The 16,037-nt window shown below is 40.0% G+C and overlaps 1 protein-coding gene across 2 annotated transcripts in view; it reads left to right on the forward strand.

Moving 5' to 3' along the window:
• Positions 1–3,929, forward strand: part of frmd3 (FERM domain containing 3) — a 110,082-nt gene extending 106,153 nt beyond the window's left edge. Inside the window, exon 16 of one of the 2 annotated variants that reach the window (XM_007906830.2) lies at positions 3,383–3,929. In XM_007906830.2, coding sequence (XP_007905021.1) covers positions 3,383–3,929 — 547 coding nt within the window. Of the gene's footprint in view, positions 1–3,333 lie in introns of both variants that reach the window. The other variant, XM_007906829.2, reaches the window with a different exon arrangement.
• The last annotated feature ends 12,108 nt before the right edge of the window (positions 3,930–16,037 follow it).

Here is a 16,037-nt window from a genome sequence, read left to right on the forward strand (position 1 = left end):
AAGGGATTCATAACCTGTAACAGTGGTAGTTTAGAACATGATACAGGAATTAATGATATAATGGAGGCAGTGGTGCCCGATTATCACAGAGTGGATAAAACTTTGATTCTTATCAGAGATTAAAGAAATAAACGAGCGAGATGATTGGAGGACATTATTACACTGGGTGAAACACAGCCACACTATCTCCAAACACATCAGTGAATTCCCTTATCTGTTGTGACAAAGGAACGCATTCTCGCTGCATTAATGGCAAGCCTTTTATTCTTTTAAAATATTAACCCCTGCTGTTGTGAAGGTATCTAAAAATAAGCACCAATTTGTGGATGTTTAGGAGATGAGAAAATTTTTGTTAAAATAAGCAGGTTTTTAAAAATCATTGGCATGGATAGTTCAGGATTATAGATTGAAATGGTGCACCTGGATGATGGGGGGAAGCTAACTAAAGCTACTTTGTTTCTTGGAATACTATGCACAGACCAGTATTTGTATCTGCAGTAAATGCCAAGCAACACCGGTTTGCAATTTGTCAGGCATTTTTTTAACATATATTGTGACAAATGCGTAATAAGTTAGAATTATCTATGTCCTTTTGAGGGATTTTGTGGGGTCAAACCTGCTAAAAGTAGGCGGGATGATACAGCTTTGGTGTTAGAGCACTTGCCTTGCAAGGAAGAGACCTGGATTTGATTCCCGGCATGGCAAAATGTTGGGCGAGTTTCCTTAATCCACATGTCTCTGTTTACCTAGCAGTAAATAGAGACTCGGTTGTTAGTCGATTGACGGATCGCTTTTGCGGGGGTAATAATTCCTTGAAAAAAATCAATAAATTAGTCACTTCAATCCACGACTGTTTGTGGGACACTGTTGTGTGCAATTGGCTGCCGCGTTTTTTTACACAAAATATACAGTCAATTCACTTTACAGTATATTCTGTGAAGTGCTTTGAGTCATGTCGAAGACTTGATAAGGCACTATATCAAAATGCAAGTATCATTATTATTATTTACATGCTGAGTGTTGGATTGCCCACGAGAGAGTTGGAGGTTTGTCAGTTGAGATTGAGTAGCTAATTTCCTGGAGATAAATGGAGAGATGGATTGCTCCTGTTTTATTTGTTTCCTCTGTGGTACTAAGGGCGAAACCTTTGGCAAGTTTCCTTACTCCACATGCCTGATAATAATCCCTCAAAAAAAAGAAAAAAATAATAATTTGGTCACTTAATTCACAATTGTTTGTGGGACACTGCTGTGCGCAATTGGCTGCTGCATTTCGCCCATAAAATACACAGTCAATTCACTTTACAGTATAATCTGTGAAGCGCTTTGAGACATCTAGAAGACATAAAAAGTGCTATATCAAATGCAAGGATTATTATTATTATAATATCACCTATTGGCTTACATTTGTCCCCTTGGAAGCATTTTGAAGCAGGAAAAGCAGTACCAACTGCATTGGTCAGATTTTGAGAGAGCCAGTGATCAAGAAGAAATAAAAATCACGTGGCCCAGAGTGTTACAGTGGGCAAAACCACTCTGCCCCACCCTCTGGAACTCCATCCCGCAGTCCTTTCCGCCTCGCCCCCTCCCTTGCTTCCTTCAAGACCAATCTCAAGACCCTCCTCTTCGACTGTGCTTTCGATCAACCACCTTTCCCCCCGCCCTCCACCCTCCCTGATCCTGACCTTTAATTCGGGTCCAAAACAATGACTGTCCAGGACCTTGGGACGTCCTCCCGATATGAAAGGCGCTATATAAATATAACTTTGCAGTACTCTGCTCTCACACACCATCTAGTAGTTAGCTGTGGATTGGCAAAGTCATTGGAACAGGGCACACCTGCCCATCAGCTTAGTTGCAGGATCATGTGAGAAACAGGCGACCAAGAGAGGGGAAAGAAAAGAAATACCCATGGCAAAATTGGGCACTTTTATGTGTTAAGGAAATGAAATTGTTTGTTTTATTCAATGCTACTGCACAGTTTTGTCTTTGTGTTAAAAGCTGCTAAATAGAAATAAATACTGCTCTTTGTGTGGGTTTGCAAGAATTGTATTGGGGATAATAACAGTGAAGAAAATAGTTCCTCTCTAGTTTTTAGGAGATACACAGGAAAATAAAAAAATCATAGAATCTTAATGAGGCTGTTAGCAACTTCTGACCCTCTACTCAGGGATATGTAAAATGACTTTTGTAACTTTTATATTAAAAAAACACAGCCAGGGCTAGAATAGCCTGAGATGAATGTTAATCTACAATTTGTTGAACAAAGGTGAGAATACTTAAGTCAAAGCAGCAGACAAATGGAAGCCAAGTGACATTTAAAAAACAAGAGCTGAGCTGTAGGTGGCATTTTATAAAGATAAGAAAAGTCTTTACGAACAAGCAGCTCCAAAAGGATTAAAAGGCAAAATGAATGCAAACTAATCCCTTGAAGGACACTTCTGTGTGGTAGAGGTGCTTTAGATGTTTGCAATGCGTAAAATAACTTTGAGCTAGAGGAAGTTAATATTGTCTGGGAAGAAATAATAGCAAACTGTTCAAAATAAAGGAAAAGATTTTTGAAAGATTGTTCCACTAAAAAGCCTTGCAGTTATGCATTCTGTGTGAGTCTCAAGTTGTCTGAGGGTTGTATATAATTTGGCTGTAGCAGAAACAAACTTTACTTGCTCAGAATGCAATAGGATATCATGCTCCAAACATTTCATAGTTCCAGGGTTTGCAGACTGAGAATGTTAAGAGTTAATAGGCCAGAATATCTGTTCCAGTTACAATAAAAAGAGGATTTATCAAGATTAATTACCCACAGTTATAAGTGAGGAAGATTAATTAGAAAGCTGAACCTAGTAACTGTTAATAGTACCTTTGCCAAAATTTATATATTTTCAGTGACTGAATTTATATATTTTCAGGGAGTAACGCAAAGCAACTGAAACTGGCTTGCATGATGGCTCAGTAGGCAATGCAATAGGTCAAGTGGTGTAGAACTCTATCTGGCTTGGATAATCTTAAGCATGGTGATTTTGTTTTACAGCAACAACAGCAACTTACATTTATTTTCCGGACAGCTATCCATTACCTCTAATTCTCTGACACAATCTGCCTCTAGTATCATAACACATAATCACCATTTTCTGAGGAAAGTAATGTTTGTGCAATTTCCAAAAGAGGACTGGTGTAACGGAGAGAGTTTAGAGAAGAGTAAAAAGGCTGATTCTGGGCTTTCGCATCCATTTCATAATTGAAAGACCTAACTTAAAGTAACCAATTATCATTGAAGAAGGTGGCAAAGAGGCATCAATCCAAATACTTGAATTTTCTTTCTTGTCTGTTTCAGGTGCCATGACTTTGAGGGACAATGATCAGCTCACGTCTGAGTCTGAGAGAGGGTCACAGAGCGAGGTGCAAGAGGCACGTGAGGCCAAACGTGCAAACGAAGAGAGGAGCAGTGAGGAAACCCTGACCATATCAGAACTAGTTTACGATCCAAGCATCAGCGTCCTACCTACTCCTGTAGAGGATGGTGGGATCGACATGTTTTTTAACCGTCACCCACAGGGCCCTGAGAGAGAGGAAGCGGACTTCTACGATGAGTTGGATGTGGACGAAACCGCGTTCCTGATTGCAGAGGAGGAAGAACTGAATGAAGTCAGGCAAGTTCTCACCAAAAGCTATAAGTTATTGACTGGCAACAACCAGCTGAATGCTCTGGCAAAGAGCTTTGCCAAACTCCTCCTGGTGGGTTTGGGCTTAATGCTGTTCGCTGTCCCTCTCCTGTTGGTTCTGCTGGAATCCGACATTGATGCCTCTTTCCTGAGGGAAATCCGTCAGACACCAGAGTTTGAACAGTTTCACTCCGAATACTACTGTCCACTCAGACAATGGATAACATGTAAAATACACTACATCCTCGACAAACTGACCGGCTCCTGAACCTGCACACCGCCTGCACTTAACTCACCAGAAAGACTCGCAACTGTGGCCTCTCTGAGCAAACCTCTTTCTGCTGTTTTTACTGTTTTTATGTTTTGTACCTTTTTAATGTACTAAAAAGTATTTCAGGAAATTTTCTTCAGTTTATTTTTAAAAAGCGAAAACAGCTCATGAAATAATTGAATGGTACGGTGCAAAGTGACAGGTGTGGGATGGACAAAATATTTTTGATGACTTGGTAAGTTTTTGCTGGTATTTCAAAGGTTTTTTTTGACCTACGCAACGTTTTGTCACTATTCTTCCATGATCCGTTGAAAGTCCTTAAAGTGCTGTTCAGATAAGTTTTTCAAATATAATACACCTTACTTGTGAATTTGTGTAGCACATTGACTAAGCTGTACATTGTATATTGTATTTTTTTTGTGGGTGGGGGGGCTTTGCAAATACACAGGATGTATTCGCAAGTCAATATTACTATTCCAAGGATTTGTTGTCATTGAGTTTGAGAGAACGAACACTGTGATTGTAAAAAGAAAGAGAATTGGAGAGTTTCAGCTCATTGTAATTCATACAGCACATGCATTTTACTCGCTCTATCATGGGAAACAAATGGCTCATCATGATATGATTCTATTTTGAAGAGCCGTGTGAAATAGGTTTTGGCAGGACTTGGTACAGTTTCACATCTACATTAATGCACAAAATACACAAGTGAAGGGTTATCTGTTAGATCTCAAAAGAGAAATGTGACCAGGATTAAAAAATGTTTTGTTTTCCCCTGAGGTCCCAGGTTTTGGGACTGGCCATACGAAGAATCAACTACTTAGCTACGTACTTTTATATAGAATGGTTACAAAGGACCACTAACTAGTCTTAAAAGCCCTGCTGCCAGTTAGGAGAATCAAAAATGATTATTAAAGTATCGTTGCTAAAAATAACAAGTAACATAATGAAATGCAAGAAAAAGCTTGTCAATGAATTGCTTTTGCCAGGATGCATTGATCTTATTGAGTTTAATCTGACGACTGTTTCCAACATCTACAAACCTGACCTTTGGCAAGCAGTCATTTGGATCTCGTGATTTTTGAAAGGATTGCCAAACAAAAAGCACAATAATACAGACCGAGCGTGAACAAAGCATTTGATATTTCAACATCCAATAAGACAGAGCTACCTCCCCCCAAACCACACCAGCAAACAACCCCCTCCTCTAAGTTATTTGGTCCCAGATGCACAGGGAAAGTAACAGATGCGTCATTGTCTTCTCAATAGGGTACAATAGTAACAGCTGATTCCCCTGGAGTAAGGGGCCATGTCTCTGGCTCACTCCTGCTGATTCCAGTCATGGTCTCTGCTTCTTGGTAAATTTACCCTCTCCCTGTACAGCACACCCAGACATTTACAAATATTTATAGAGAGTGAATTATGTTTTTATACAGGGTTCAGGTGCCGGTCTCAACCGTTCAAGCTTTCACTTTCCAGCTTCATGATATTACCTGAATTCAGTTCTTTCCAGGATTACAGTCTTCTAACACACTCATATTCTTTCTTCTGTTCTCCCCTTAAACTAAGGGCAGTCGAGAAGATCAACACTAAAACTGTGAAGCTTGCATAATTTTTATCCAAGTTAATTCCTACTAAGTCATTAATCATTTTATTCAGCATATTCAAACGTTTGCTTCGCCTTTGCTGACTGATTGACTGAAAATCCACTATCAGAGAAGGATGATCTCCAGATAAACAGAATTCATTCTGTTCCAGTGAGCAATTGGGGTTATGAGCATTTCTGTTGGAGAATCAAGTAAACGATTGAGAAGTTATACTACATTCTGACCCAGGCTCTGCCATGGTATGATCTCCATCGACTTTAATCTACAAATATAGAGATTAATTGATTGCAAGAGGATTTAGCAGACATGAAGGAGAATTGTACGGATGAGAGGTTTAAATAAATATTCAGTGCCCTAAAAAGAGCAGAATGCAGAGTTAATCTACATAATGTTGTTTGACAGCCAGTGAGTTATGTTTAAAATTAACTCTTTTAGTTTTCACTTTGTTTGCATAATATCACAGATCCTAACCTTTTCCACATGGAATGTGATGCTTTAAACATAGCGAAAGGTAAAGACAAGTCAACGTGTTGAAGTGAAGAAAAGTCATCACTGTCTAAATAGAAAATGCATGAAAAAACTCTTGGGATTAGTACAGTGTTTGTTTAGTCAAACACATCTGCTGCTTTTCATAGTCAGAAGGCTGGGAAAACACATGGTGTGGAGCCCTGGTTCTATTTCCAGCACAACCTGATTACTTCAGAAAATGTTAAATGATTCATATTTATTTAGAAGTACTAATCGACGAATTGAAGAGGAAACTTGATTCATATATGAGGGAGAAGGGAATAGAGGCATACAGGAGTGGGAATTAGGAGGAGCGAAGGCTGGTGTGGAGAAGCCTAGTGTCTGTGCACCATAAATAACCTGATCAATTGGTTCTCTGATCTTATTTATGGTTTACATTTTAATTATGTATTGCAGAGGGACAGTTACATTGAACGGCTTTTACTCCGGTAGGTCATCAAATTAATAAACCTTGCATTTGATATAGTGCTTTTCACGTCTTCTAGACGTCTCAAAGTGCTTCACAGAATAGACTGTACAGTGAATTGACTGTATATTTGTGGGCAAAACCCGGCAGCCAATTGTGCACAGCAGTGTCCCACAAACAGTCGTGGATTGAAGTGACCAATTTTATTATTTTATTTTTCTTGAGAGATTATTTACAGGCGTGTAAATTGAAGAGGGAATTAGACAGTTATTTAGAATTCAATTGAATGAGAATTGTAGGATATTTCATATTTTCTGAATTTTATTTTAGAACTGGTCAGATTGACCCAATGGTCTTTCCAGTACAATACATTCCTAGAGGATACTGTGTTTTATTGACACTGCACTGTGAAAGTACACCCTTTTGATTTATGCAGTGAAAGGTTTGACTGGAGGCAGCAGTGTTGTGGTCTAAATCTATTCCACTAAAATGGCTGACTTATCGTTTTCAATTTGAGATTTGCAGTGGGAAATCACTGTTGAGGGCAATCAGTAGTGTGAGTATTTTGCTCTTCTAAGTGAGTTAGGGATTTTGATCACTACCCATTTCATATGCAAATAGGAATCGACTATAAAAAGTGGTTTCAGTAGTGAGCTGACTGAACTGAGGTGCCCACTGAACGTTGTTTTTGTGACAACACCACCAAATAGGACATACTTTGCAAATGACTTAATTCAAAATAATTTGTGTAAAGTATATGAATCATAGAATCATAGAATCATACAACATAGAAAGAGGCCATCCGGCCCATCGTATCTGCGCCAGCGCCGAAAAGAGCAATCCAACTCAATCCCACTGGTCCGCTTTCTCTCCATAGCCCTGCAATCCTGTCCTCCCCAAATACCCATCTACTTCTCTCTTAAAAGTTGTGATTGAATCGGCGTCCACTACCCTTTCAGGTAATGCATTCCAGATCCGAACAACTTGCTGGGTGAAAGGGGATTTGTGTTCTATAAGGAATTGTCTCCATTGCTATATCAGGCTTGTGAACATGTTGTTAATTATTTTGTAATCAATTATTAGGTTTTGTACCAGTTTTCACTGAGTAATATATTCTGAAAATGGCATGAAAGCAAATGGCTCAATCAATTTACTCTACAGTTCAGGCTCAATCTGACCTTTTTAATTATTTTCATAGCACATATTCCCCTGATTTTTGCTGAAGGAGAAATTGATTCAATTCCCTTCAGAATGCTTCAATACTGAATGAGTCAGTAATGTAATTCACTGCTCCGTACATGACCGTTTGTTCCATATATCCATGGCTGTACACATTGGGAAATTATTCATTTTTTTACTTTTAGCTGTTGACTTTCTCTGTTTAACAAGCCTGTCTGCTGGCTCTTCTATTCTTGCTTTGCTATGAAACCGCTTTCTACATTCAATTTATCTCACATCATTATTTCAAAAAAACTTTCATACTGATGACCATAATCTCCAGGTCTGAATTAAAAACAGATTTTACTTTGTGACTATTTATGTGTAATTTCATAATCTAATCTCAGTCATCTTTTTGTCCCTCTCTGATGCCTTTGTGCTGTCTTTATGGTGCTCTGTAACACGGCACAATGGTACTTTTATGTAGTGGCCATAATGGTGCTTCATTGATGCTTGGTAACGTATAACATAGGGCATTTAAGAAAGAATTGGACAAGTACATGTAGAAGAAAGGTATCAATGGGAATGGAAAAAGAGCAGAAAATTGGGTTTAGGATGGATGGCCTCTTTGAGAAGAATATACTGACATGAAATGATGCGCTGAATGTACATTATGCATTCTGTAGTGTACATTTCTGTGGTTCTGTCTATATTCCTTGTTTGTCTTTGGAAATTTACCCTTATACTAATACTAAATGTGATCAACCTTATTTCATGATATATGATATTATTTGATATTGTATATCACTAAATAAGATTTGGTATCATATATGATGTATGATAACTTTCATCTCTTTCACTTTGCAACCCTAGTTGCCACAAACAACACCTTTATATTTCTCAATATTAAATGTCATTCGTGAATCATCTGCCCGGCTGCTAAATCTCTGTAGATTTCTCTGAAATGTTCTTTCTTTATCCAGTGTTTTTCCTATCAGTATTTCAAGCCTGCAATTCTAAAGATCACAATCTGACATTTTTAAAAAACCTGAAAAATTTGCTGCTTTCCATTCATCTTAATAGGCTGTGATATTTTAAAAAAATATATACCTTTCTCCTATTCTACCCTAGTTTCTTTAAGGCTTTTTCAATGACTGCATCTGGTCCAATTGTTTCACAAATATTCAACCATTTGTATTATTATTTTTATTCCTTATCTCTATTTTCTCTAAGACTTCAGGTGTATTTCCTTTCTTTCCAATTGTAAGAGAGGAAATAACACCATATTCTATGGTGAAAACAATACTTATAATAAATTATATTTCCATTCCCTTTTCTTTCATTCTTTCTCCCCTCTTTCTGCATGAGAACTCTTTGATAGATTGCCGACTACAGTATGAACATTGGTGTTAAAGAACTCTTATTTTGATAGTTAAATAACATGCTTTTGCACACCAATATCCTTTTGGGATAGTTTTTAATTCATTTATTTGGCTCTTGAATAGTCACTGGAAAAAAACCAGTGACAGTTTGAATGGAAGAGCTCCCCCCACTTCTCAGGCATATGATAAAAAAGCATCTTGTGAGCGTTATGATTGTGAGACATGCAGCACTTTCCCTGATCAGAAAATCCTTATCATTGTTTTATTCCATTTTTCCATAAAAATTCCAAAAATATATTTTTTCCAGAGGATTTGCTTTTGCCATTCCATTAATACCAGGAGTCCTTTTCCTGATGTAAATACAATTATGGTAAACACCACAGCATGTACTGCATTCAGTTTAAATGGTCTAAATTCCGTGATGCATTAATTCACTTCTTCAATGCTCGTCTTGTGTTATTACTCCCTTGCATTTTGTTTGTGCAATTGCGAATTTCCAGACATTACGTATTTCAGCATCATTTCACAAACACAGCCTCCTGTCTGGACACACTTCATAGAGTTGACCTTTACAATAGATGTCATTAGATGTACCAAATGTTCTTATCAACAAGGACTCTGCAGACTCAATGAGACTGTAAATTAGGAATTGTATTGCAAATGGATTTTGAGTGTATGTTGGTGATGGGCAAAGGAACCTGTGAAAAGATGGTAACATGTATGGCAAGTTTAATTGTTTAATCCAGCAGTAACAAAGTTTGAATAATACCTCTGAAGTCATTGGATTGTGTGATGAATGTAACCAGACATCTGCTTAAATATTAAAACCTCAGAATACCCTAGTGAAAGCATCCTAACTGTGTTCCTTTTTATAAGCACCAACAAAAAATAAATATTACATTCAATTGACGGAAATTAATTTTAAACAATCACTGCAGCAATAAAACTAAGCAATAGGTTGGATTCTGTTTATTTCAAAAGTGTATGGTTTATGTCATTCTGTCATTGGGTAGAGGGGCTGGCAGGCATCAGAACGCAATTAAAACAGTTCAGCTCCAACATGTGTACAGGTACTTCCATGCCGTGGAATTCATAATTGTTATGATTATGTGGCACTTAAGTGGACCATAAGTTGGACAGTGACTGGTAACAGATTGCTGCAATATATTGCAAACTGTTTGATAGAAAGCTTATTAGAATTAAATATTCCAAAAAATGAAATGGTGCGGAACTGGAGGGTGGGGAACAAGCCATGGTTTTGTAAAAGCAATCCTGGTCAACATACCAAAACAGCTCCAAAACTTACTTGATTTGTGCTGCAGTTACCTGACGTTTAATTGCAAATGAGCAGAAAACAGTCTATTTTTGAGCTACAGAAAAAAGAACACAGAATATTTTAATTCCAGCATGTTCTGGTCTCCGAAACACCTTCATGTGACTTCTCGACAATGAAATTGAAAAACAAACCAAAAATCTGTCTTATTTTTGCATTACATTATTGCATCTGCCCAGAACTGTGTCCCCTTAAAAAAAATTGTCATACTTGTAATTTCCTATTCATTCACTGGCTCAGACACTATTAATGGATGTTAGTGGACTATGTATTAAAAATACATATAAAGGGATTCTTTCAGTGAAATTGGTAAGAGCTGACACGGGATCGCAAAGGTTGCATCCATTGATTATGTAGACATTGTGGTGTTCTTGCTGTGGTTTGAATGTATATTTATTGTGTAAAGTAGAAATAGTTAATCACTAAATGTTTTGTTGTTTGGCCTCTGGGAAAGATGAACCTCATAAAAACCAGACAGGCTAAACAACTGTAACTTTAGTCTTACAAACTTCGGAAAGATCAGCATTTCATATTTATGTGTTAAAAATGATGCCTGGATTGTTTTATATAGTAGTACAGCTCCAACAGTATTGACAATAAAGGTGTGACTGGAAAGAACTCTCTTGCCTGGTTATTATCTTGAAAATCTTGAAAATAATTTTATCCTATGAAGCGTTTGAGAAGACTTCCTGACCAAATGCAATGATTATTATAAAATAAACAGCTATAATCCCATTTCTCTGGTAGGTTTGAGTCTGGACTAATTATATCTCTGTACTCCCATAGTAACCCTGTTTCATACCAGTGAGAGATCGCTGGATTGAGATTGTTGTTCCAAGTGTAAGATCTGTGTCTTAGCAACCAGTACGAAGCCACTTCAATGAGGTCATCTCACACTGCTTCATATCAGCTGTAACTATCGTGAAGTCACTTATTACAGGTTTATAATGAAAGACGTGTCACTGAAAAAATATTTTAGAAGTAATTACTTCATTGATTGATTTTATAGGCACCCACACAGTGAGTATTTGTGCCAGCAAGGTTCCACAAACACCCACGAGGCAATCTCCAGCATTGTCGACAAAGTTACTGTGCGAAATAACCTTCTCATTTTGAATATTGTCAGAGGATCTTTAATGCCCACCTGAACAAGCTGACCAATTTTAGTTTAACATCTCTTCCAAACTGCAGTGCGTCAGTACATAAATGTCACCTTAAGACTATACAATACAATTTACATTTATATAGCACCTTTCATGTTGGAAGGACATCTCAAAGCACTGCACAATGGAGGACAATGCAGCTTTTCACTCGCAACCTTTTGATTCAGAAGCGAGACTAGTACCAACAGAGCCAAGCTAATATCACTCGTTATCTTTGTGATGTTTGTCAGTGAAGATTTTTTCACTGGTAAGTGGGTGGCATGACTATAAGGAGACAGGCAGAGCTCTGCTTCCCCTCTACTGAATACAGAATCATGCCGAGGTGGTAGTAAAAGTCAGTGCCAGTGCACATTATTTTAAAGCAGTTGTCCGAGGAAGATAGGAACACAGGAGCAGGAGGAGGCTATTCTGCCCACTGAGCTTGTCCCACCACATTAGAGGTTTTTTTATGACAATGCCTACCCTTTGTCAAATAGGGACCTGAAATGTAATCTTCCCAGAGTTGCACCCCCAAGAGAATTGGAGGAAAGAACTATTCATGCCAAGAGCAGCAAAAATGAACAACAACTTGGATTTATATAACGCCCTCCACACCGGACGGCATCTCAGAGTGCTTCACAGTAACGGATCCCTGGACCAAGTCAGTGGGATGGGGAGGAAGGTGACCAAAGGCACGGTCGAAAAGAAAGGTCTTCAGCAGGGACCTGAAAATAGGAAGAGAGGGGACGAGGCGATGGGAGTGAGGAAGGGAGTTCCATAGCCTCGGGGCATAGTGGCTGAAGGCACAGCTGCCGAGGGTGGAGCAGAGGACTCGGGGGACGAGGAGGAGGCCAGACCCAGAGGAACGAAGGCAACGGTTACTGTTTTGGGGAGCGAGGAGGTCAGAGAGGTAGGGGGGTGCAGAAGAGTGGAGGGATTTGAATACACGGGTGAGGATCTTGAAGTCGATCCTCTCTGGGATAGGCAGCCAGTGCAGTCTGGCAAGGACTGGGGTGATCGGGGAGCAGAGTTTGGTGCGGGTGAGAATGTGGGCGGCAGAGTTTTGAATGATCTGGATTTAATGGATGGTAGGGGAGGGGAGGCTGGCGAGGAGGGCGTTAGAATATTCCAGCCGAGAGGTGACAAAGGCATGGACAGGGTTTCAGCGGCTTTCGGAGAGAGGTATTGGCGAAGACGGGCGATGCGTCAGAGGTAGAAGAAGGCGGTGCTGGTGAGGGATCGGATGTAGGGGAGGAAGGATAATTGGGAGTCAAACCTGACGCCTAGGTTGTGTACAGATTCGGAGAGTTTTAGGGGGAGGTCGAGTAGGTGGAGGAGGTGAAAGCCGTGAGATTTTAGATGTTGACGAGAGTCAAAGAGTATGGCTTCCGTCTTGTCAACGTTCAGCTGAAGGAAATTTGTGCTCATCCAGCCCCTGAGGTCTGATAGGCAGACTGACAGAACATCAGGGGACTGGGGGTCGCAAAGAGAGGTGGAAAAATAGAGTTCGGTGTCGTCCGCATACATGTGGAAATGTACCCCATGTCTGCGGATGACATCCCCAAGAGGGAGCATATAGATCAGAAAGAGGAGGGGGCCAAGGATGGATCCTTGGGGTACCCCGCAGGTAATCGGGTGAGAGTGGGAGGAAAGGCCGTTTGTGCAGATGTACTGCTGGCGGATTGTGAGGTAGGACTCGAACCAGGCGAGTGCGGTCCTACTGAGGTGGATGACGGAGGAATGGCGTTGGAGGAAGATGGCGTGACCGACTGTGTTGAACACCGCGGAGAGGTCCAGGAGGATAAGGAGGCAGAGGTAGCCCTGGTCACAGATAGAGAGGATGTTGTTTGTGCAGTCTCTGTACTGTGGGCAGGGCAGAAACCGGACCGGAGGGGTTCGAGGAGGGAGTGGGAGGAAAGGTGTGCGCGAAGTTGATTTGGAACAATGCGTTCTAGGACTTTTGCGAGGAAGGGAAGGTTAAAAATGGGGCAGTAGTGGCTGGGGTTTGAGGGATCTAGGGAAAAATGTTTTGAGGAGGGGGGTGATGACAGCAGTTTTGAGGGGGACAGGGACTGATCCGGAGGAGAGGGACTGGTTGATGAAGTTAGCCAGTAGTGGGCAGAGGAGGGGGAGCTGGGTGACCAGCAAGTTGGTAGGGAGGGGGTCGAAGCTGCAGGTGGTGGGTTTCATGGAGGTGATGGTGGGTGAGAGGGAGGAGGGAGAGATGGGGAGGAAGGAATGTAGGATGGGGGTGCTGGTAGGAGCAGATGATGGGGAGGGTGAGAGGGACAGAGAGGGCATGGTGGTGGGTGATGAGGCAGGTGGATGAGGTTGCCTGGCGGATGTTGTGAATTTGTGAAAATAGGCTATCTATGCCCTAGGTGCCTTTATTTGTATCCAAAATATAACACTTAGCAAGGGAAATTTAAAAAATCATTGTAATATTTGGATGCAAAAATACTGAGGTTTCACACAAGTTTTAAACAGCAAAGAATGTATATTTGCACAAAGCAAGTTTAATACAAAAAAAAGTGAGAACAAGCCAGGAAAGCAGCAATTTTCCTTCAACTGATTCTTAAAAAGGCCAAAAGACAAATACAATTCAGAGAAGTTTTGCAGGTAACTTGGCTCCAAGCAATCGTTCACAAGTCCTGAGGTAACATTTCCATGTACTAAGTCTTAAATCATCTTATCAGTACACTGCAGCATGCAATACTAAGACTTGGTGTAAACAACATTTGTGAGTCGTCCCTGATGTATTCCTCTAATCGGGTTAACATTCTCAAACAGTACATTTACATCTAATCCCACTGTAACAGTGCAGAATAAAGAGCCACTTCACCATATACATTTTAAACTGAGTAAAATAACGAATCGCGAGAGGAAGGAGATTGTGAGATGCAAAAACATTAAAGTAAGTAAAAAAGTAAGTAAACTAAGTAAAAAAAAAACTCAGACTCGACTTGCTGATTTTCACTCATTTTGTTTTAAAACATGACCAACAATACAATTTTATGCTTAGATTTGAATAGGGCACTTTCACTTGCACCACGGATAATGTCCTCAAATTCAATTCGAATTATTTTGCTGCAGATCGAGAGGAAACAAATGTACTCATCCCACACTCTGTAAAGAGTGGGAGGAAAAGGAGATTGAGGAAAAATAAAACATAATAATAATAATCCTTGCATTTCGTGTAGAGCAAGGATGACATCCCAAAGTCACGGGATATATTGTAAAGTGGTTTGACTGTGTATCTTGTGGGCAAAATGCAGCAGACAGTATGCAAGCAGTAATGTTTAACAAACAGCCGTGGAGTGAGTGACTAATTAGTGACTAAAAAGGACATTGGGGCAAATCTCCCTTCTCTTTTCAAATAGTGCCGTGCGATCTTTCACATCCACCTGAACAGGCAGATGGAATCTTGGTTTAACATTTCATCTGAAGGATGGCAACCTCCGACAATCCAACAGATCTCCACTACTCCATTGGAGTGTCAGCTTGGATTATGTGGACCTTGAACCCAAAGCCTTTTGACTCAGAGGCAAGAGGGCAAACACTGAACCACACAAATATAGATTAGACAAAAGAAACCAAATAACAAAAAATACATTATATTTATTTATGCAGTAAGGGTTATCTCATTACAGTAATACAGATGGGATTCATGTCATCACTGTTCATTGTGAAGTGAAGGAAGGTTGTGCTCCTCATGCATTCTTTTCAAAAATACAAAGGGCTGCTCATTGGTTTTCCGCCACTGATACAATGCTTTTTGATTGAAAACAATTCACAATTGATGCCTTTTTTTCAATCAAAGTGAGTGGCTGTGGGAGGAGGAGGTTCAGCAGAGGTTATGTCAACTAAATAGCCTACTTTCGCTAACAAAATATTCAGTCAATTCACTTTACAGTATATTTTGTGAAGCGCATTGAGACGCCTCGAAGGCATGATAATATATATCATATATATCAAATGCAAGAATTATTATTACTTTTCCTAGAGTAAAATATAGGTGTATCAACAGAGAGCGGGACATGTTGACTTCTTTCAGTGCCTTACATTAATTCTAAATTGCCCTTCACGGTCTTGCTCCTCCCTAATTATAATTATAATAATTATTTGGGGGGGATAAGTTTGCAGGGTTATGGGGAGAGCAGGGGAGGGAGATTGATTTGGATAGCTCTTTTAAATGAGCCGACACAGACAGGATGGGCCGAATGGCCTCCTTCTATGCCATATAATTCTATGATTCCTTACCTCTGTGACCTATTAAAACGTTACCAACCTGTTCGTTCCCTCCGCTCGCTGGGCACTGCCCTGATCCATATCCCCCGCCTTACTCGCCCCACCATCGGCAGTCGGGCCTTCAGCCTTACTTCCCCGCCCTCTGTAACTCCATCCCGGAGCTGCTCTGCCTCACCCCCGCCATGCTTCTTTCAAGGCTCGTCTCAAGAGTTTCCTCTTTGACAGTACCTTCGGTCATTGCTCCCCTACCCTCCAACCTTTTTGACTCCAATCCCCAGCTCAGGTGCAAACTCTTCAAAAA

This window comes from Callorhinchus milii, unplaced genomic scaffold, assembly GCF_018977255.1.
Source record: "Callorhinchus milii isolate IMCB2004 unplaced genomic scaffold, IMCB_Cmil_1.0 Scaffold1, whole genome shotgun sequence".
Taxonomy (NCBI): Eukaryota; Metazoa; Chordata; class Chondrichthyes; order Chimaeriformes; family Callorhinchidae; genus Callorhinchus; species Callorhinchus milii.